Genomic DNA, 23,349 nt, shown 5'->3' on the forward strand with positions numbered 1-23,349 from the left:
AGCAGTTTTACTGCACAATGAGATGGAAATGTGATTGGAGTGGGTTTGAGAGATAACGGGTGGAAAGGATGTGTCAACTCTTTCCAGACATTTCCGCACAAGGTTTTGCTAATAATATTTTTAACTTTGTCTTGCCAATGGGTTTCATCCCCAGGCAAGTTTGCTATGTATTCAATGTGACCAAAGAAATTGACAGCAAAACGTTCTTTGGGTGAAAGGGTTTATTACCCGGCTTGTTCTTCCAGAGATAGGTTGAGCACTAGAATTACATCTGCGTCCAACAGTCCACAGGTCTGTAATCCTCCTTTGTCTCTGCCTCTGCCCAGAGCACTGGGCAGAGCTCTTTATATAGTGACTCAGTCAATAATAGCTTATTGCCTACGGGTGTGGAAGCAGTAGCCTAGCAGCAGGCCAGTTACAGCATCAAGTAGTTTAGGTTCGGGTGAAGATCCTGGCCATAGGAACCTTAACTTTATCCACAAACTTCTAGAACTCTTATAACATGGCATCTCTTTCTACATTCTTGTGAGGACACTGGTTGTGTAGAGCAAATTAGGCACCACGAGTGGCTCATCTCTTGCTTAGGGGAAGTGAGAAATGAACTTTGAAGAAGCCTCAAACCAGTATGGGAAAATAGTGGATTCAGAGTCACAAGACCTGGGTTTGAATCCATTCAAGACTTACTAGCTGTATAACACCCCCGCTGTCTAAGCTTCAACTTCTTTGTCTATAAAATGGAGAGAATAGTCCCATGAGTTCTTTGCAAAACTCATACAGGTTAAATGGAAAATGTGTGTAGAAAAGCTGGGTCCAGTGGCTGGCACACAGTAGGTTCTCAGTAGGAATCAGTAGCAGAATAGGTTGGTATTCAGGTGTTGTGCATTTAGAATTTGATTGCATTTGAAGGAGGCAAGTACATATTTGCATGTTTAGTTATTTGTTAAGGGTGCTAATTGCCTCTTTAAATGAATTGTCGTAACTGTGTTATTCCAATATTTTGATATGACATATGCTTATTTTTGCAAAAGGCTTCTGGTTAATTGGGCCTGTTCCAGTATGTTGAGGTTTTGGTTTTTAAATGAAAGGAATGGATTCATGCAGTCATTTAGCAGTCATTGGACACATTCTGCATGCCAGCCCCTGTTCTGGGTCCTGGGGGGCAGGCAGGAGGGCTGTGGCCCAAAGATGTGAACAACAGGTGACTGAGGGACTTTTGGTTAGTTGGGAGGACAGATATGGAACCATGTAGGTGAGGCTGTGAGGAAGTTGGCATTCCTATGGCCAGGATCCTCACTGAACTTAAACCACCTGATGATGTAACTGGCCTGTTGCTAGGCTACTGCTTCACACCTTTAGGCAATAAGCTATTATTGCGCTATATGGAGAGCTCGGCCCAGTGCTCTGGGCGGAGGCAGAGACACTAGTGCTTGACCTACCACCAAGAGAACAAGCCGGGTAATAAACCCTTTCACCCAAAGAATGTTTTGCTGTCAATTTCTTTGGTCACATTGAATCCATAGCAAACTTGCCCAGGGCTGAAACCCATTGGCAAGACAATTGGCATAGTTGGCAGGATTCATTGTTGACCAAGGAAAAAGACAGGCTGCCCTTATGGGAGGGGTGCTTCAGCGGGCCACCCCTGTGAATGGGGAGACAGTGGATTGTCCCCCAGTGGGTATGTGGTCTGAGGTGGCTTGCCTCCTAGAGGACTGGGCCCCACCCCAGGACTGGAGGCAAGTGGAGGTGATACCTGAGGCAGTACAGAGAGCCCCTGGTATAGTGAGTAGGTCTTTTGAGAGACAGAGTGCCCCTGAGCTAGCGGGAACTGTGGATTGGCTGCTTCTCACAGTATTAAAAAAGTCTATAGAAGAGAGAAGGACATGCTCCTGAAAAAAGACCCAAGAAATGGTGGCATGAGAATGTGAGCTGGAAACTTCTGTGGATTCCCTGAAGAAGGAAATGGCATTGATGTGAGAGGAGACAGCACAAGAATGCCGGCAGCAAGGTGCCATTGAAGAGGTAAAAGATTCCTTACAGAATGAGATGGTAGCACTGCCAGGTGCTGTGAAGAAGGAAAAGGCCATCAAGTAAAAAGACGAACTCCTGAGGGAAGCACAGGCAGAGGTGGCACAAGAATGCCAGCTGTGAAGCATTGAGGTGAAGGTAAGAGAGCTGCTGAAGTCTGAGCTGGCATTGCTGAGAGGCACGGTAGAAAAGGTAAAATGTTGTAGAAGGGGAGGCACTTGGGGGAGGGGAGAGAAAGGTGCCATCAGCCCCGCAAATGGAGGAGCTGGGGAAGGATGAAGGGGTGGTGCCGGAGGCACTGACCCCCTCCCATATTGAAAGCACATCCAGTGGTTGTAAAGAAAATAAAGACCCAGCAGCTGAAAGTTCTCCAAGGAGAGGAGCAGCCCCCTCCCCAGGTTGTGGAGCACTCTATGGTCTGCTCCTATACTCAGGGTGAGCTGGTGGATTTGGGCTCCTGGTTTAGGCAGAAGCCCTTGGGGTCAATATCAGCTTGGCTCCTGTGTCTGTGGAATGTAGGGGTGGATGGAATTATTCTGTCGGGATCAGAGATGAGAAAGCTGTCTTCCCTGACAGTGCAGCCTGCCTTGAGGCAGCAATTACAAAATGCACATCAGACCCCAGGGAGTCACTCCCTCCTCGATTGGCTTATGGCTGCACTTCGTTCTGTGTGGTAGATCAGCATAATCTACCATCCTCTCCTGTTAGATGGCAGACATATGCTGAGCTCCAACAGGTGCTATGAGAGCTAGGTATAAGAAAGCCATCTGTAGTCCAGAGAATTATGTCCCAGATAAAGAGATTTTCACTACTGGGATGAGAAATATTGTGCTTAAAATGGCTCCCACATCCCTCTTTGGGCCTCTAGTGGCCATTCTTTCCCCCCACTTAGGGCATCCCATAAGCGAGGTGACACATACAGTAGCAGACTTAGGAGAGGCTGAAGCAATGAGAACACGGAAAGAAATAAGGTCTGCTACTCACAAGAAGAATTTAAAGGGCCCCATGAAAGTTACGAGGACCCAGTTGTGGGTTGATTTAATATGGGCAGGAGCAGATGGAAGGAAATTAGATGGGAAGTCAAATAGGATCTTACTAGAACTCTGGCAACAGCTTAAACCAGAGCAGGAGTTCTAGCCATTAAGACCAAAGAGGCAGAGGTCAGAGACAGAGCCACAAGACCCGCCTGTGTGTTTGCAAGACTTTCTGCTGGAGAGCGAGCTAACCTCACTTGGCCCACACAGGAAGGTGACTGGGGAACACAGTTTGACTGAGAGGAAGGTCAAGGTATCTGCCCTGAGGGACCAGGGGGGCACTGGAGGCCACATGTTGAAATAGCTATCCATTGGTCCCCAGTGAACATACAATGTGTCCCGATTCTGGTGGACACGGGCTGAATGTTCACTGATTCATGGTAACCCTGAGCGGTTCCCCGGGACCCCCACTATCATAGATGGATACGATGGTAAGGCTGTCAGAGTGAAACAAGCCCAGATCCCTTTGGGAATAGGGCATCTACCCCCAAAAGAGTATACTGTGTATATATCTCCTATCCCTGAGTATATTTTGGGGATTGGTATCTTTCAGGGTCTGTGGTTGCAGACCACTGCAGGTAAGTTCAGACTGAGAGTACGTGTGGTGAAGGCAGTTCTGAGGGGGACATGCTAGGCACCCACCCATACCTTTGCCTGTGCCTTGGTGAGTGACTAATACCAAACAATACAAACTGCCTGGAGGGCATGAAGAGATTGGAGAAACTCTCCAGGAGCTGGAAAAGATGGATATTATAAAGCCCACCCATAGTCCTTTCAGTTCCCCAGTGTGGCCAGTAAAAAAGCCAGTTGGCTCCTGGCGTATGACTATGGATTACAGAGAATTGAATAAAGTCATAACCCCTATGCATGCTGCTGTCCCCTCTACTGCAGGCCTGATGGATACCCTCAGCCATGAACTAGGAACATACCATTATGTGGTAGATCTTGCTAATGCCTTCTTTCCCATTGACATTGAGCAGTAAAGTCAGGAACAGTTTGCCTTCATGTGGGAAGGATGGCAATGGACTTTCACTGTCCTTCCACAGGAATCCCTCCACAGCCCCACCATCTGTCATGAACTTGTAGCCCAGGACTTGGCTACATGGGAGAAACCACCAACGGTGTGGCTGTACCATTATATTGATGATGTCATGCTCATGTCTGATTCTCTTTCAGATCTAGAAGGTGCAGCACCTAAACTGTTGCAACATTTACAGGAGAAAGGATAGGCTGTAAACAATACCAAGGTTCAGGAACCTGGTTTGTCTGTCAAATTCTTGGGGGTTGTCTGGCCGGGTAAGACCAAAATTATACCAGAAGCAGTTATAGATAAAGTCCAGGCCTTTCCGACCCCTACAACTGTAGCATTGCTACAGGAGTTTTTGGTTCTTCTAGGCTATTGGAGAGTGTTTATCCCACACTTGGCACAAATTCTGAAGCCCTTATACTGGTTGGTACAAAAGGCGTCAGGTGGGACTGGGATGAGACATGTGCATCTGCCTTTACTATAGCAAAACGGGCAGTCAAGGATGAGCAGGCCTTGAGTGTGATAGACCCATCAAGGCCCTGTGAGCTGGATCTTCATGTGACCGAAGACGGGTATGGCTGGGGTCTCTGGCAGCGGCTTGAACAAACTTGCCAACCTGTTGGATTCTGGTCACAATGCTGGAAAGGGACAGAGGTACAATACACTTTGCTAGAAAAACAACTGGCTGCCATGTATTATGCTTTGCTGGCTATAGAACCCATCACTAGAGTGGCCCCAGTAAAGGTAATAACCACCTATCCTGTCTTGGGGTGGGTATGAGACTGGATCCAAAAGCCAAGGAGTGGAGTGTCACAATGCCCACACTGGCCAAGTGGGGTGCTTACCTACAGTAGCACAGTGCCCTCTCTAGTAGCCCTTTGAGTGAAGAACTCCAACGCTTATTGGGACTGGTGACTTATACTAGTGAAAAGCAGGAAGAACTTGCTTTTGAACCATTAGTAGCACAGAGTCCCTATCGGGAGGGAAGACACCCTACACCCAAAGATGCATGGTGCACAGATGGCTCCAGCCATGGGCAGCCCCCAAAATGGAGGGCCATAGCTTTCCATCCTAAGATTGAGACAATATGGATGGAAGATGGTGAGGGGAAGAGCAGCCAATGGGCAGAGTTGTGGGCTGTGTGGCCTGTGATCAGCCAGGAGCCCTCCCCTATAGCTGTCTGCACTGACAGCTGGGCTATCTATCGGGGCTTGACCCTGTGGCTACCAACCTGGTACCATGCCAACTGGCTGGTTGGTCACCAACCCCTTTGGGGGCAAGAATTGTGGCAAGACTTATGGGCCTGTGGTCAGACTAAAATAATTACAGTATACCATGTGACAGGTCATTTGCCATTGGCATCCCCAGGAAATGATGAAAGAGATAAATTGGCCAAGATACGTTGGTTAGAAGGAAAGCTTTCCTCTGATGTAGCCCAATGGTTACACCAGTGTTTGTTGCATGCAGGGCAAAAGACAATGTGGGCTGTAACCTGTTGGTGGGGCTTGCCTTTGACCTTTGAAGAAGTTAGTAGAGCCTGGCAGGAGTGTGTTGTGTGCTCCAAAAGGGACTTACACCGAGTTCCACAGCAGCATGGCACAGTAGCTAAGGGGCCTATACCCTCGTCAGGTGACAGGTAGACTATATTGGGCCTCTACCTGTGTCAGAAGGATATCGGTATGCGGTGACTTGTGCGGACACAGCTACTGGACTTCTGGTTGCTTTTCCTACCCATTGGGCAGACCAGCAGCTGACCAAAAGAGTCCTGGAGCGTCTCTTTGCCCCCTATGGCCGACCACAGGTAATTGAGATTGACCAGGGCACCCATTGTACTGGACACACACTGCAAGAATGGGTGTGACAGCTGGGAATCAAGTGGAAGTTTCATGTGCCATACAATCCTACCGCAGCAGGCATGACAGAGAGGCACAATGGCTTGTTAAAATCCGGACTAAAGTCAGATACCAATAGTCTGCAGGGATGGTCAGTCTGCTTATGGACTGTGCTATGGCATTTGATCGAGAGACCCCAAAAGGGAGCTCTGAGCCCCATAGACATGTTAACACATATGGCTGCCTCCCCTTTACAACTGCAAGTACAAACCAAGGAAGAATCACTGAAGCCGAGGTTCGGCCACCAGAATAACATCTTGCTGCCAGCACCAACTGCACTGAACCCCGGAGATTCCAATGAGTGGATGTGGCCTTGGACCTTTCAACACATGGACCAACAATGGCTGGCTCTCCTGGCACCTTGGGGACAAGGCCTGGAAACTGGCCTCCTGTGTATTCCTGGAATAACAGCAGGTGGCCGCCAAAGGTCACAGCAGTATATCCTAAACAGCCAGAAGGTAGGAGCATCTTACTGGGGAGTTTTGTTTTATCATTATGGCACCTTTAGTAGCACTATATATAGAACCTTCAGTAACCCCCACAGGGAAAAGAGTAAAAGTATGGCATACTAGACCTGGAAGGGGCCCCCTGCCTGCTACAGTCCTATCACAGGACCGCTCTCTTGCATGCATCCTACCTGATGGACAAGATTTGCCTAAGTTGGTGTTATTAAAACATGTGTCTTATTGCCCCTAAGGCCTTTGTGGATTGGGAACTTCCTCTGGCTTGAGGATTATTATAATTTTTGTTATTAGGAACCTTCTCTGGCTTGAGGATTATTATAATTTTTGTTAACTGTATCAAAATCTTGTATCTTAATTTTTGTTATTTTCTCTAAGTTGTTATCCTCTGTTGCTGTTGTGGAATCTGGTTACAGCTTTCTCACACGGGGACCATTCTGGAAGATTGAAAGCATGTAGATTGTAAGGCAAGAATCCTGGAGGGGTGGAGTGTGGGAAATTTGGGGTTCCTATGGCCAGGATCCTCACTGAACTTAAACCACCTGATGTCACTGGCCTGGTGCTAGGCTACCGCTCCCACGCCTTTAGGCAATAAGCTATTATTGAGCTATATAGAGTTTGGCCCAGTGCTCTGCGTGGAGGCAGAGATGCTAGTGCTCCACCCACCACTGGGAGAACAAGCCAGGTAATAAACCCTTTCACCCCAAAGAACGTTTTGCTGTCAATTTCTTTGGTCACATTGAATCCATACTGAACTTGCCTGGGGCTGAAACCCCTTAGCAAGACAGGCCCACATCCAACACTTAGCATGTTGCCTGTCTCTTGTGCTCATTCATTGCATTCTAACTGAGCACCTATTATGTGCCAGGCATAGATAGGGCTAGGCACTGGTGACAAGGAAACCTTATCCCTGCTCTCCTGGAGCCTGGGATCTGGGAGGAAGGTAACACAAACAAAAGGCATGTAAAGAATCAAAAATAATTGCAGGTCATGGTGTCCTATCTGGAGCACATACAAGGGACTGCGGAGTGGAAACGAGAGGAGGGAAGTCGTGATGTAGGGTGGGCAGGGCCTGGGGTCTCCCTGGGACTCTGCTTTCTGGGATAATATGACACAGGTGGGAGTTCCACCTGAAAACAATCAGTCCCAGCCTGTCTCGGTGGTCAGGCTGAGAACAGCTATCACTTCTCACCCAGTGTGTTTCCCTGTGGTGTGAAGCGTTAGGAACATTCACTGTGGGAAAAGCCAGTGAGGATACTGAGCACATGAGCTGCTGGTTACTGGTTCTGTGCCCTTGGAGGAGATCTTTAGTGTCTCTGAAACTCCGGGCAAGGCTGACAACAGCAATAACAAGGGACACTGAGAGCACCGACTACATTCCAGGCAGTGACCTGAGCATTTATGTGGATTGATTTACTCCACAGCAATCCTGAGGTACATACTGCTATTACTGTCTTTGCTCAGATGAGGAAACTGTGAGGGTAGATGAGGACACAGAGAGGTTAAGTAATGAAGGGGTGACCTGGGTCCTTGGGGTAGAGGAGAACACGAGGGTGGTGGGGACATTCCGCACACAGGCAGGGAGCCTGGAGACCCCTCTGGCATCAGAACAGGAGGCACGTTGGTGCCAAGTGGGCAAGTTTGTGGTTCTGGTGTCAGGATGTTGTTGGAGCTATTTTGTTTTCCTTTGAAGTAGAAGGTGACTGGTTATCTGCAAAGGGCGAAGGGGCAGAGTGGGAGCTAGAGGACTGAGGAGAGAAAGCGAGATAATCATCGTGGAAATGAACACGCTGGGGGGGAGTGGCTCCCAGTTGGGGGAAGACCCCACACAGAGCTGGGGAGAAGGATTTCTGGTGAATTTGGTGAGAGCCCTGCTCAGCTCTCCTTGGGAGGTGCAGGGGGGTGACAGTGGGACTCATGTCTGGGGTGGGGAATTTACTAGCCAGGTGCCAAGCATCGAGGGCCAGAGTGCTTCCTGTCCGCCACCCGTTTCTGACTACTTGGGGCCCTCCTCTCCTTCACCTCTGCTGCCCCACAGCGATCTCCCTCCACCAGATCCTGCACCTCTCATATCCTTAACCGCGAAATTACACCATTTGACTTAAGGGAACCTTGTCTTGGAAGAGATGCACTTAAGGCAGAAATTACATTAACACCCACATATATATACCAAAATACATCAAAATACAATCTGAAAAGCATTTTTATCACCCTTGGGTGCCATGTTAAGATGTTTGAGGGTTCTCTCTCTCTCTCTCCCTTTAGTAGAGAGGTACTAGTTTTTAAGCAGGGAGGGTTCAGAATGTGTTTATTTGGGGGGTGGGTGCTGGGAGGAGAGTGGGCAGAGACTCCGAGGGGAGGGGAAGAGATTGCTGTTGTCACAGAAGCAGGAGAAGAAGTGGATCAGACTCAGTGACTTCCTAGTGGTGTAACCTGGGTAAAGCCTCTAATCTCAATTTTCTCATTTGTCAAATGGGAATAAACACAGCATTCTTTTAAGAATAAGAGATTAGTTATTGTCAATTATGTCTTAATAAAGCTGGAAAAAGTAGTTCAGGATAGACCTACCTGGGAATTAGACATTTATATCAGGATAGACTCATCTGGAGAATCAGGGAGACACCCCAGGTCAGCGTACACACACTTAGGAAATTGGGGAGACATCCCAGAATATACTAGACACATGTTTGTAATTAGAGAGACATAAGTGGTCCTTAGAGACACACCTGGGTATTAAGGACACACACCAGTTCTATATTACAAACCCAGGAAATTATGAAGAAAAAAGAAATTAGAAAAAAAATTAGATATGATGTGCATATAACACATCCAGCATATAATGGGTGATTGGTAACTATTTTCAGTAACTAGTCATAGGGGTTGTTTTTCTAGGTAAGAGACAGTAAGGAAGAGGATTAATCAGGGTCCTGTGTAAGAAAATGTGCTTTCAGTCTTCACAATTTAGAGGGAGAAGTTACTTTCCCAAGCTCATCAATAGTAAGGCCAGACCAAAGCCTGTTTCTTGGTACACAAGCCTTCAAGTTAGCCATGACTTCGCACTGCCTCTAAGGGTATGAGGCCCCAGAGTCCCAGCATCCTTGCCACAGGTAACATTGCCTTCCTTTGGACACAGTGCAAACTGGGGGAGGAGGCAGTAACCAGAGTAAGACCTCTGTCTGTGTGACTTTCAGGCAAATGAATTATCCTCTCTGTGCCTTAGTTTCTACATCTGTAAAATGGGCATATAATAACAGAACCTTCTTCATAGGGTTGTTGTAAGAATTAAATACATTAAATGTTTGTTAAATGTTTGCGTCTTGCACAATTTCCATCAAGGAATATTTATATTCCTTGATTGAAGAAAAATGTTCAAGGAAACTGTTTCTAGCAGAGCTGAGACCTACCGGGATGTTGTTTCCACCTATGCGTGCCTGCTCAGGAAGGACTGTGTCTTCCTTGGGTCCCCTCTCCTGGCCATTCTTACACCCAGGCACCAGCTGTAGGATCGAATTAGATTCAAATGCCATGGATGTTGCTTGAGTAGCTAATATACTTAGCCATGGAACTTGAGAGATGGATGAAGCCATCCTCCCTCCCCCTTTATGCAGATGGGGAAATGGACCCCAGAGAGGGGCAATGACCAGCTAAGATCAGGCAGTAAGAGAAATATAACTTTGGGATGTGCTTATGATGCAGTGGGGCAGGGGTTAGTCCCCAAACCTGTGCACACCTTCCCTGGCCCAAGTCTCCTGAATCCTGGTCCAGCTCTTGGAAGCACCTTTACATGGTAGGAAAGAGCCAGACCCTGGGGTCAGAAGACTGGCTCCTATTTCTGATGGCTCCAAATACCCTTTGCCACCAGCACAGTCCCCTCTTCCTGGACTGAAGTTTATCCGTGTGGGGAATAATCCCACAACAGCCCTGCAGAGGGAGCCAATGAGCAAGTGTCCAAGGTGTGGGCATGTGGCAAGTTGCACACCCTCTCAGAGCATGTTTCTGTAAATACACAGGACAGGCCTGGCCTCTTCCCCAGGGAATTGTGATGGGGTACCTCGTCTGAGGAGAAAGGCCTTGATGCCAGCTGGTGTTCACATACCATGTGTCCCCTGCTCTCACCATCGCTCTCCTCCAGTCCCCTCCGTACCCACCACCCAGTGACCCCATCCAACAAACGTGTACAGAGAGCCTGCCTGTCAAGGACCAGGTATTGTATTGACTTCAAGTACCCTGGCTCTTTTAACACACATACTTAATTTATTAAAGAATACAAGGATGTTAGATGTTATTTCTCATATGCTATTGTGATTTATTGGGTTCCCCCCCTTTACACATTATATATTATGATCATTGTAATACTTACAATTATAGTCACCAAAACCTTTGGTGTCCTTCATCAGTTCTGGAATATTCCCAGCCATGATTTCTTCACCTATTCCTCTCCCCGCTCTCCTACTTTTCTTCCTCCAGAATTCATGCTGACTGAACAGACGTCCTTTAGGCACCTTTACGTTGTCCTCTGTGTCTCGCAGCTTCTCTTCCATGTCTTCTTGGGTTCATCTTCCAATTTCTTCTTCTAGGTATAATCTCTCTCAAAATCCGGAAAAGGAGGAATGATTCCCCTGGCGGGATATCAAAATTCAAAAAGACAGTGTGAAAAAGGAATATTACAGGCCAATCTCACTCATGACCTAGAGGCAAAAATCCTGAACAAAATATCAGCATTCAAAATCCAATAGTGCATAAAAATAACAATACATCTTAACCAAGTAGGGCTTATTCCAGAAACGCAAAGTTGTTCTAACATTAGAAATACCAAGTGAAGCAATTTACCGGATTAACTGAATTCAAGGAGAAAAGTCATTTGAGCCTTTCAGTAGATGGAGGGAAAAAGAGTTCAATAAAATTAAAAATCCATGCACAATGACAAGAAAAATAAATACCATCTTGACAAACTAGAAAGCCCTCAACCTGTTATAGAATGCCTGCATAAATGTACGGTAAACACTGAACTTAGTGGTAAAACATTAAGATATTTAAGATAAGGAAAAAGCAAGGGTCTCACTATTTCTATGCAACATTGTCTTGGAGCTTCCTGGTCAGTGCAGTGAGGTGGGAAAAAATGAACAACCAGGATCAGAAAGGAAGGTGTCCAATATGGCTTCTATTTGTGTTCCTGGGGGGATGTTTGTACCATTTACCAAAACAAGAAAGACCAGGAGAGGACCTGGTTGGGCTGGGTGTTGGGAACGCACAAGAGAAAGTTGTCCAGCTGCCCTGGAAGACCACCAGGCAGAGCATCAGGATGCTTCTGCTCCACTCCCAACCGTTCTACTGACCTTGGATGGGCCGCTTTCCTCTCAGACCTGAGGTCTCTCGTCTGAAGTGGGTGGGTGTGGGGAGATGGATTCTGGTGGACAGATCTCATGGGAAAACAGAAAACAGTTGAACAGGAACCAGCCCCACTGTTTTTTATATATAGCATTTTTTATATATAGATCTTCTTCTAGTGGGAAGGGACACAATGTGGGGATGGGGAGTCGTCTGGCCGGGTCCTGGGGCCATCTTGACCATCTCTCCTGCAGAGGGATCATCTCTTCTGTGCTTTGCCAAGAGGTTATCATGGTTGTTGCTATAATGGTGCTTCCCAGAATGTGATGTAGTTATAAGACACTGACCCCCAACAACTTGTTCTTTTGATGTTTTAGACCTACAACAGCCAGAACGAGAGCAACGAAGACTATGAGATACCCCCAATAACTCCTCCCAACCTCCCTGAGCCATCCCTCCTGCACCTGGGGGACCACGAAGCCAGCTACCACTCACTGTGCCACGGCCTCACGCCCAACGGACTGCTCCCAGCCTACTCCTACCAGGCCATGGACCTCCCAGCCATCATGGTGTCCAACATGCTGGCCCAAGACAGCCACCTGCTGTCAGGCCAACTACCCACGGTGAGTCCTTGTCACCTCCATGGTTCCCACTGATTATGGCAGGGAAGGGGTTAAGAGGGGAGCAGAATGCCAGTGTCTTGATAAGGACCCTTTGCACATGTGTAGGGTCTGGGCTCAGCTGCTTACTTGCATGGGGGTCTGCAGAATATGGGGGTGGGCATGGAGGGAAATTTGTATCTTTACATTGCTTACTTCTGGAGCTGTTTACAGTGTCTTGGTATTATTTGTGTCATTATTTTTAATATTACAATCTAATGTTTATTTTTATGTTTTAATGACTTTGATAAATAATTCACATACCATACAATCCCCCCATTTAAAGCGTACAACTCAGTAGCTCTTAGTATATTCACAGTTGTGTGACCATCAACACAATCCATTTGAGAACATTTCATCATCCCCAAAAAGAAACCCTATACCCCTTGGCCATCACTCCCCCCCCTCCACCACCCCTAGCCCTAGGCAACCACTCATCTACCTTCTGTCTCTACATATTTGCCTATTCTGAACATTCCACATAAATAGAATCATCTTATTTTTTAGAATATTGTGCCTTGTTTAGCTGCCAGGGAAGGGGGTGATTGCTGAGTTAAATTTTTCGGAATAGGTAGAAATTTGGCAGGAGACAAGGACGGGAAAGGACCTTCCCGGCTGGGGAACAACATGTACAAAAGCCAGAAGCAGGAGGGCTCATGGCATCCTTGGGAAAGCCACATGGGTCATTTTTCTATTGGGCAGGAGAGAAAGGGCCTGGAGCCAAGGAGGGAGAGAAGAGGTGAAAACACTGCCGGGCCTGGGTCCTAAGGGTCCTGAAACCTATGCTAAAGACAAGTATGATTTAGCCTAACAGCTGCTTTGAACAATCAAGATTTATGAAAGACCAACCAGTAGAGCATTTTTTGTATAACAGAAAAAGTTCCTTAAGGGGAATCCAGTACTTCCCCTGAATAATTGTGATTTGTGTTTGTTTTTGCTTTTTCCCTCACAGTTAAGTATCTAGTCACAGCTCTTCATTTCATCCCTAAGTGAAGGGAACCAAACACAGGCATAAGTAGAAAAAGTCTGACATGCCCAGGGGTGGGCGAGGGGCTTCAGGTACAGCTGGATCCAGGAACCCGAGCAGTGTCCTTGTCTTTAGGGCCCTCTCCCGTCCACACTCCACACAGCAGGCGCGGTGGCAGCTGGCAGCCAGCGTCACCCCTGGCGCCTCCGGCAGGTGGCACCTTGGGTCTCCCGAGGACTCCCGTGATGGAGTACGGCTGGACCAACCACTGTGTCTAGCAAGAAGCAATCACTGATTTCCTCAGCTTGGGCCACAAACACACCTGTGGCACTTAACTGTGGACCTGAGGACCACGTAATTGTTTTATTATCAGAATTCCACGTGTCTTGGGTGGACCATGTTTATCTCTGCAGAAGCTGCTGAGAAGCCACAGGCAAATTCGTGACCCAGTTCTAGCAGAGACCGGGGACCCTTGGGCATACAGTTCGTATTCTAACAATTTTGGCTGTATTTTATTTATATAATCTTTATTATTATTTATTCTTATTACCACCAAATATCCTTGCTTAAAAAAACTGGTGTATTCTATGTGTTTTTGTGAGCCACATTACATTAAAAAAAAATCTAGGTGAAAAATGAAAGGAGAAAAGAGAGGGAAGGGGTGGAGGAAGCCAACTCAAGCTTCACCTTTTATAATGTTTGAGGTCTGACTCAAGTGCTCTGGGGAAATCGATGCTCCATTTCTTCAGGGCTACTTTCCTTGGGGCCCATCAATAATGTATGCTCTCAGCTTCCTCTTCTCTCTCTCAGAGACCTGAAGATTGCACAGCATATGGTTTTAATTCCACTTCGTTAGAATGTTTATACCTTAGCCGCTTGCCCAGCAAATTTCCTACCAAAACTTCAATCGTCCAGACTGTCGAAGTTTGGGATTTATGGGGACACAGGCAAGGGTGGGGCCTGGCAGGCACCTGTGGCGTGTGCCTCGGGGAGGCTGGTGAATGCAGGGAGGAGGATGGCTGCGGCCCTGAGCCGCACGGTCCCTGGCCTTTGGTCCCTGGCAGTCAGTGGAGGCAGTGTGGCGTCGGGGCTAGTGTGTGGCTCTGGCGTCCCGCGGGCCTCCTCCGTTCCTGTGTCATTAGATCCTGATTCCACCTCCGGAGCTTCAGTTTCCCTGGAGTCAGTAACCGCCTTGAGGTGGCGGTGAAGCGTGGCGGAGATAATGTATGTAAAGTCTCAGCAAATGTCTGGCGGAGGGTAAACAATCAGGGAATGTTTGCTATTGTTAATATTAGTTATAAAAGTGAATTCCCACTATAACCAAATGGCGGTGTTTTCCCATAAGTCTCATTTACCTAAAGGAACAGCTTGCCGATACTCTCAGGCATCTTTGTCAGGCCACCTGGTTGTAATCACTCTGATAATTATAAGGGATGTCATCTGTTTATCAAAGATGACCCCCTGATCACTCCTCTTAGGAAATGCTTTTGTTGGGCTCGGTCCAAATAGGCACTTTGCGGTCATTTTCCAGATTTCTTTAAAACTAGCTCAGGTTAAAAATGCTTCACGAGTTCAGATGCTTTAATTCTTCCATTAGAGTTTTCAAGGGTTCACTGAGTTTTATATCCCTTCGTTATGTAATGACAGATAAGCCAAACCATTTTACCCAGGGGATGGCTACTGGACTAACTGGGAAAGTGGGTTGGAATGTGTCCATCCACTGGGATTATCTGGCAAAGAGAGACGGGTGCCCTTAAGACAAATTTTTAAAGTATGTGCGAGCTGCAGGATGCAGGTGTGTGTCTGTGTGCGTGTGAAGGTGCACACTGCATGGTGGTGTTGGCATTGGGGTCATCGCCTGCCAGGTGTCGAGCACCATGCAGAAGACTTCGCAAGCATCTTCTCACACCATGCTCCTAGCCAGCGAGTGAGGCAGGTATCACTGGGAGGAGGAAATGGGGCCTCAGAGCAGGTAGGTGATTGTCTTAGTTTCCTGTGGCTACTCTAACTGCCGCATGCCACAGACTTGGTGGCTTAAAACAACCAGAAGTTGTTTCTCTCTCAGCTCTGGAGGCTAGAAAGTGACATGAGGATCACTGGGCTGAGATCAAGTTTTCAGGAGGGATGAGCTTGTTCCAGAAGCTCTGGGGAGGATCTGTCCCTTGCTTCTCTAGCTGCTAGTGGTTGCCAACCATCCTTGGCTTGTGGCCACATCACTCCAATCTCTGCTTGTCTTCACACCTTCTCTCCTGGCCTTGAAATCTCCCTCTGCCTTTCTTATAAGGACACTTGTGATGGCATTTAGGGCATTAGGGATAATCCAGGATCATCCCCCCATCTCAACAGTCTTAACTGAAATCACACCCGCAAAGACTCTTTTCTCCACCAGTACAGTAACATTTACAAGCTCCAGGGATTAGGACCTGCTAAATTTAGGGGCCACTTTTCAACCTCCTCCAGTGATCAGCTGCACAGCAGCAGCCTTTAGCATCTACTGGGTACCAGGCATCGTTCTGAGCCCTGGATCTATGAGGTATCCTTTGAGGAACTCCTGGTGCAGGTAGAGAGACAGGTGAGGGCTCCATTTCTGAAAAAGCAGTAAATGCTCTGATAGGATTAGTCAATGGTGCTGTGTGTACTGAGAAGAGACTCCTTTAGGAAGTGACACATAGTAGGTTCCATAAGTATTTTATGAATGAATGGCACACAGCTATTAAGCAATGAAACCAGAATTCAAACCCAGCTCTGTCCCTTACCATATACCTCTCAGTATTACCAGGTGCCCAAGGGATGGAGTGGCTGGGCTGTAGGGCCACAGGTGGGACAGAGGATGCCCTGCTGGTCAGGATGATACAGATGCTATTTGCACAGACTGAGATGTGTCAAGGATGTTGTCCCTGGGGGGGGTCGGGCGAGGCCAGGGCATTTGACAACTATCTCACTAATGCCAGGCTCCCTTGGCTTTCATCCCAGAGGCCACTGATTCCTTCTGGTCCCCTGTGCCGGCCTATGGCAGCCTCCTGTCATACATGGCAGCCAGCCCTTCTGCTTTAAAGGTATGGCTGTGGGCAGGAATCCTGTACAGTGTAGGAAACGGGCCCCTTTTACAAAATTAAATATGCTTAAGGCTTCTCTCTCGACTTCAGCATCTTAACTGATTAAACATTCATTTCCAAGACAAAAAGAGTCAATTTAGTAAGAAAGATACCTTTTGCTGGTTTAATTTAAAGCACTGTACCTCCATCTGACCCCTATTTTCATAACTCAATAATTTTATCCTGTGTTGATTGTCTCATTTTGAGAGAGATATTGTATGTATAAATCAGTTTCTAAAATACCCAAAGAAACCAGAAGAACAGAATTTATTAAGCAGCCCCTGTTAAGTCTGAAATAATTTATTTTGGAGTCATCCTTGGGATCCAAGGAAATGTTTGAGCTTATGGTCCTGGCTTACCCAGAGAGGCATTTACCTGGGAAGGGACAAAGCCTGATGCTCCCAGACAAGTTCCCAGGAAACCTGCACCTTTTGCAAGAACAGAGAAGCTCCTGGGAGAGCCTTGGGCAAGTGTCTGGAGGGAAGTGAGTTCTGGCAAAGCTGTCCCCACACCAGCTGTGGGTTCTGGGAAATACGGGGTTTCCCCTAAACCAAGCCCTGTGGGTCACCAGGGCTGTGTCATCCAGTCTTGGGCTCCAGTTAGCACCGGGGTGGTGCACAGCTGTCATTCCGCATTCCCCTCTGGCATTGACTGATTTGCTTTCTCTGGGACCTTGGACAAGTCCCTTCTCTCCCAGCCTCAGCTTTCCCATCTATGGAATGTGGATTGAGATGCCAGCTCTGGAGAACTCACAAGTAGGAAAGTAGGAATAATTGCTTTGTCTGCATGACACACTGGGCAAGTATGAGTTCGAGGTTGGCTCGACCCTCCATGACCACCACCACACACACCAGTGGCCTGCGGGACTCAAATCTTATCAACTTGGCTCAAAATCCAGAGGGCTAGACTGTTTTATATCCTTTGTGCTCTAGGTCCCTGTCTCAAAGCATCTTGCCAGGACTTCTCCCCGCACCAAGAGGGCTAGGGGTCATGGCCCAGGACCCCATGCCTAGTGAAGGGTCTTCCCAGGCTGGTCCTGGGGTCGGCTGTTGGGGAGGGGGCTCGGCAGTGTCTTAGCTGCCGCTTCAGCCCCTTGCTTTAGAGGTGGTTCCGTGAGAGAAAGCCTGGGGGCAGGGCCCAGAGCACAGCAGCAGGGCCTGTGTGTTGACTCTGGGAGGCCCTTAATTCACCCCTAATACCTATCCCCTTCTCTTTGTGTTCTTTTCTCCTCCCCTCTAACCTCCTCTCTCTCGCTCTCCTCCCTTCCTTGCCTTATCCTCCCCCACCCCCGAGACCTGACCTACCTCTATTTGATTCTCACAAGTTGAGATGCAGGGGATCCCCTCCTGCATCTGAGCAAAAGGAACCAAAGACCCCCAATCTTTGGTCTCTGGATTTCTGAGCCACTGTGGACAGTAGAGACCCCCTAGTTCAACCTGTTCACTTTATTGCTCTTGATACATAATATCTTTTTTGTTTAATGACTTCATCAGTCAGTTTTTGCTGTGTAGCAAACCATCCCACCCCTAAATGGCTTAAAGTAACAATGAAATTTTACTATTTCTCATGATTCTGTGGGTCAGTAAGACAGTTCCTGTTATCTAAACTGGCTTGGCTGAATTCTGGGTTAGGCCTGCAGCCCAACTGGGCTGCACATCCAGGATGGCCATGTTCACATCTTGGCAGCTGGCCCATGTCAGCTGGGGCCAGTGGGGATGACTTGGCCACAGGTCTCTCATCACATGGTGGCCTGGGCTTGTTCACATGGCAGTGGTCACAGGGTTCCCAACGATGCCGAGAAAGGATAAACCCCAATGTGCAATCACTTTTCAAACCTCTGCTTGCATCACATTTGCTAATGTCCCATTCACCAAAGCAAGTCACATGGCCAAGCCCAGATTCAGGGAGTAGAGAAATAGACCCCACTTTTGGAAGGGAGAAATGGCGGAAAGCCGTAGAAGCAGGGAGGGCAGGAATTTTGAGCCATTTTTGTAATCTACTTTCATAATGTTTGGTTTTATGTGTTTTTTGTTTTCTTGACATATAGTGTCACCTAGTAGTTAGGAGCATGGGCTCTGGGGTTAGGCTGACCTAAGTTCAAAACCCTCTGCCATTTGTTACCCTCCCACCCTGTGACTCAGAATGGGGGGGTTAATCTTCCCTGAGCCTCACTTTTTTCATCTGTCAAATGGAAATAAAGTTATTTGCCTCATAGGAACCTGTGAAGATTCAATAATTGGATGTAGAAAAAGTACGCAGCCTGGTACCTGGTGTACAGGAGGCATTCAGTAGATGAAAGCCACTTTGTTATTTCATTCATTTCGCTGATGGAGTTGGGATGGCTTCAGCCTCATCTCTACGTTTGTCCAGCTTGACCTGCTGGGGTGCCTGGTGGTCAGGTTGTCTCACCAGCAGAGGCTGGTCCAAGAGGTGGGTGTTGGGAAAAGCAGTCAGAGGCTGAGGGGCTGGGGTCAGGGATAGCCCCCTGAGAGGGTGGGCTGGGGACGGGCCTGTCACTCACACCAGGACACCCGCCAGGCTCGGAGCTGGAGAGCAACAGCTAAGTGATAATTCCGCTGCTTGCCAAGAACACAAGGGCCGCAGACCCAACTCCTCTTGGCTGTACGAACAAGGGCTGGACCCATCTTAGTACTAATAGCAGGGTGTCCGCAGGGGCCCCTCCAGCTTAGGCCTTTCCCAGGTGCCACATTTTTGCCTAATTTCCCTCTGAAGATGGGAGTGGGGCTGCTGATCTCTCAAATAGGCCTCTGAGAATCTTAAATGGGAATAACCAGAGGCTTCTTTATATTCAGCAGAGTTGGGACGAAACACCTCCCCACCTCTGTTTTTCAGTCACTAAGCGAAAGAAATATGTCTTTTTACATTTTATAAAACTCAGAAAAATGGCTTTAAACAGCTTTTGCTCCCCTGCTATAATTATTTATTTTCAAACACTCCTTCAGGGGACTGCTCCGTTTTCTTATCCCGCACTCCTTTTTCTCATAAATGAACCATCACTTCAATAAATCATTATGAAAACAGAGACTAACACCGGCTCTGAAAGGTTGAAAGATTTATGTAACACATTTATGTTTCCCATTTTCTCATTCTGGTACTCGGCTGCAAAAGCTAAGCTAATAAAAGCTGCTATTAATATTTCTTGTTGCCTAGCAACCCCAGAGCGGGAGTAATAGCTTCAGCTAGAAAAATAGATGACCGATAAGGAAAAATTCAATTCTTTTATTATCTCAGGGGGAAATGGCCTTTTACTGGAACATTATGATGTACGAGTGTGAAGTTGAACACAAAAGATTTTTGCGTGTGTTTGTTTTTCTATTTTTAATGAACATTATTTTACCTCCACTAACTCTTTTAGGGCACTTTTGTTTTCTTTCCCACTCCCCCACCCCCCACTCCATCCCTCATGCTTAATTTAGCAGCTATAGTAGTTAAGAACCTGTCAGCGTTTTTTAAGTTTAAAAATGGTTTTTGCCAAGGTTTATAACTCGGCCATACAAACTCACTCCCTGTTAAAACTCAGGCCTGTGATAAGCCTGCACACAGGCTGGTCCTCTGCGAACAGCCTCCCGTTTGTTGAGAGATAAGACTCATGGGTTTCACTAAGAGAAAGGTCACCAAAGAATAAAATGTATTCTTTTCCATGTCCTAGTTTTCTGTGGAACCTGGGGATGCTGTCTCTTTTGAGAACTGTTTGCTGTAAAATTTGAGGTGTGTTCAAAGTGGGAAAGGAGGGAGCATGTTTATTGAGCACCTGCTGTGTGCAGACTCCGTGCCATTGCCTCCTACCAGCATCCCATTGTTGTACTTCAGATACAGAAGCTGAGGCTTAGAGAGGCCGAGGGGTCAGCCTGAGGGAGCATGATGCCGTGAGGTTTCACACCTTTGTGCTTTAGTATGGGGTGTCTCAGCACTACCGACATTCGGGGCAGGATAATTTTCTGTGATGGGGGGCTGTCCTGGGCACACTGTGAGATGCTAGTAGCATCCCTGGCCTCTACCCACTATTCCTGGCCTCTAGTTGCGCTTTCCCAGTCCAGAGCACATAAGAAACATCTCCAGTCTTTGCAAATGTCCCCTGGGGGACAAAGTGTACCCTGGCTAAGAAACCACTGTATGCTGGTTCCTTCTGCTTAGAAGGCTCTGCCCCCTGGTGAACTCCTATTCCTATGTTAGGACCCAATTCAGAAGTCACCTTCTTTCTGAGACTCTCTGGATCCTGTGGGCTGGGAGTAGGGTGGGGTACTTGCCTCAATCCCAAAATTTAAGAGAGTACCAAGAAGTTCAGTAATCTAGATAAATAATAGCTTAGAACATTTTAAAAATCAAAGTTACTACAAAAAAACATGTGAACAGTATATATCAAAAATTTAAATAAAGGTGGCATCAGTCTGACTTCGTGGAAATAGGTCCATTTATCAGTCTGCCCTACCAGCCTGGGACGGCCTAAAGACTGGGTCTGTGGCTTCTGCCTTTCTCCGGCACCAGCATCTAGCAAAGGGCCTGGCTAGCAGGTAGCCCTCAATGTCTGTCTGCTGTCTGAGTGGAAGGAAGAAGAGAGATTCCTTGTCCAAGGTCACATCGTGAGAGGAAGGTAGAGCTGCACTTGAACCCAGGCCTCTGGCTGCCAGCCCAGTGCTCTGTGCCATGTACGGGGTGAACTGATGGTGCCTGCAGAGTGGTACCTAAGCCACAGAGGATTCAAAATGCCCCGGGGCACTCACAGCCTGGGTGAGGGGAACAGGTAAGGGGCAGCCAAGATTCCAGCTTGGTGCCCACAGGGCTTTCCCTCTGGCTGTCTCATTTCGGCCTTACAACATACCTGCCAGGCAAGCACAGGCAGCTCCTCGATGCAGGGCATCTCTAAGAATGGGGTCATCCTGCCAGCTCCCTGGGGCTTTGCTCACACTCACTGCGGTCACAGATTCCTTATCTTGGCCCTTGGAGGGCAAGGACCATACCTTGTCTCACTTATGTCCTCCTGGTGGACTTTTCCTAAATGAATGGATGAATTATCTATGACTGTAGTCTTGCTAACATTTACTTAGCACTTATTAAATGCTTGGTACCCACCGAAACCCTTTATATATGTCATCTCACTTAATCCTTCACCCTGAGAAGGGGATGCTGTTACTATTGCCATTTTACAGATGAGAAAACAGAGGCACAGAGAGGTAGATCACTATCAAATGGTGGCACCAAGATGTGAAGCCGGGCAGGCTGACTCCCCAGCCTGCATACCCAATATTTAGCGTGTACGGCCTTCACATGCATGAGTGAATGAGTAAATGAATCAGCAAAGGAGTGAGCCAACCAGGATTGAGACCCACTCTACCCGACTCTGAGTCAAGCCATTTGTGTTCCTAAGTAACCACAGCGTGAAGTGTGAGGTGTTAGCCTGGAACCAGGAACAGATGAGTACTGAGGAGCTCAGAGGACAGTAGTAGCAGGGAAGGCTTCCTAGAGGTGGTGGCCTTGAGGCTGGACCTTAGCGGCCAGAGAACAGCAGCAGAAGCCTGAGGGAGAAAACTTTACACCGGTATGGGACTTCTTATTCAGGCCCAGTTGGCTCCTGTTCTGCTGGGATTTGAAAAACAGTTTGCAGTGTTTTATGATCACTGAGGTGCCCTCTGGTGCTCATCCTCTCCACCCCCTGCCACACCCCTAATCGGAGCCGTGACCGTGTGGCCTCGAAGAGTGCAAGGGCCAGGCATTTAACTTCCATTCTGGGCAAGATGCCAAGCCTGGGGAGTACTTTTCCCTCTGAGACCTGCTCCCGAGTCACAAGGGAGAATTCAGGGAAAATCACAGCAACATTCATCAGCTGCAGCTTCGATATTACCCGGTATAATGGCTCTTTCCTCTGAGTGCATATTCAGTACCATGTTTGGGAAAATGAGCTTTTAATGTACCATCAGCATTGCTGAGAAACCATCTCTGGCTCCGCAGAATGTCTGGAGCACATAAAACTTGAGATCTATTGGAGTCATTTTCCCCCTGCTCTGGCTGGATAATAAAAAGTCTCATGCGCTCTTTCTCTCATCTTGTGGCTTTGTCCATTTAGAACTCAGAGGCTTTATGAAAGGCAGCAAGACAAATAAAACCCATCTAAATATTAAGGCTCCAGAAGAGAGCATCAGTGCACTATTGGTGCCAAGGAGCCAAGAGTATTTTGAGGAGAAAAGCATCTGGTGGGAGATTTCAGCACACCTGCTGGGTTGGGCTGAGGCCTTGGCTGTGATGGTGGCAGCCTGGTGTCCAAGCAGTAGTACTTACCAGAGTCTGGAGTCCTGGAGTCCCTGTTCTGTCCTGGTGGGTGATGTTGGGTGTTACTCTTCCTCTCTGAGCCTCACGTAAGATGGAGATGGTGCTATTTACCCCATGGAGTGGTTGTGAGAATCAAATGTGCTAATAAAATACTCCTAGACTGTAGCATAGCTTTGTGTGTGGATGTAGCAGGTGTCCGGTGTGGGTTTGTTATGACTGGTTGACTGACTGATCAAATGAATGAATGAAAATGCTGCCTATGTAAACATGTCACAAACTGTAGAGTGCTGTTTACATCATTGTGGGAAAGTAAGCCAGATGAGGACCCTGTAGCCTATTCTGTCTTACAATACAGCCCACCTTATCCCATCTAACACTTCCTCCCATTGACTTTGGAGGGAGACAGAATTATCCTCATTTTATAGATGTGTCCCTGAGACTCTGAGGGCATGTGGTATGTCCAAAGACACAGCCAGGAAGCAGTGGATGCAGGATGGGAACCTGGTTCCCTGGACCCCAAGGGTCTGGTGTCCTTAGTGTTGTACAGAAATATCCCTTGTGCCCCTATCACTCCAC

General features: G+C 47.6%; 1 protein-coding gene across 4 annotated transcripts in view; it reads left to right on the forward strand.

Annotated features, from left to right (window-relative positions):
• Positions 1–23,349, forward strand: part of TOX2 (TOX high mobility group box family member 2) — a 132,385-nt gene that overhangs the window by 73,194 nt on the left and 35,842 nt on the right. For all 4 annotated transcript variants that reach the window (XM_036902223.2, XM_036902222.2, XM_036902224.2 and 1 more), the window contains one exon: positions 12,145–12,390. In XM_036902223.2, coding sequence (XP_036758118.1) covers positions 12,145–12,390 — 246 coding nt within the window. The remainder of the gene's footprint in view (positions 1–12,144; positions 12,391–23,349) is intronic.

Source organism: Manis pentadactyla, chromosome 5, assembly GCF_030020395.1.
Source record: "Manis pentadactyla isolate mManPen7 chromosome 5, mManPen7.hap1, whole genome shotgun sequence".
NCBI lineage: Eukaryota > Metazoa > Chordata > Mammalia > Pholidota > Manidae > Manis > Manis pentadactyla.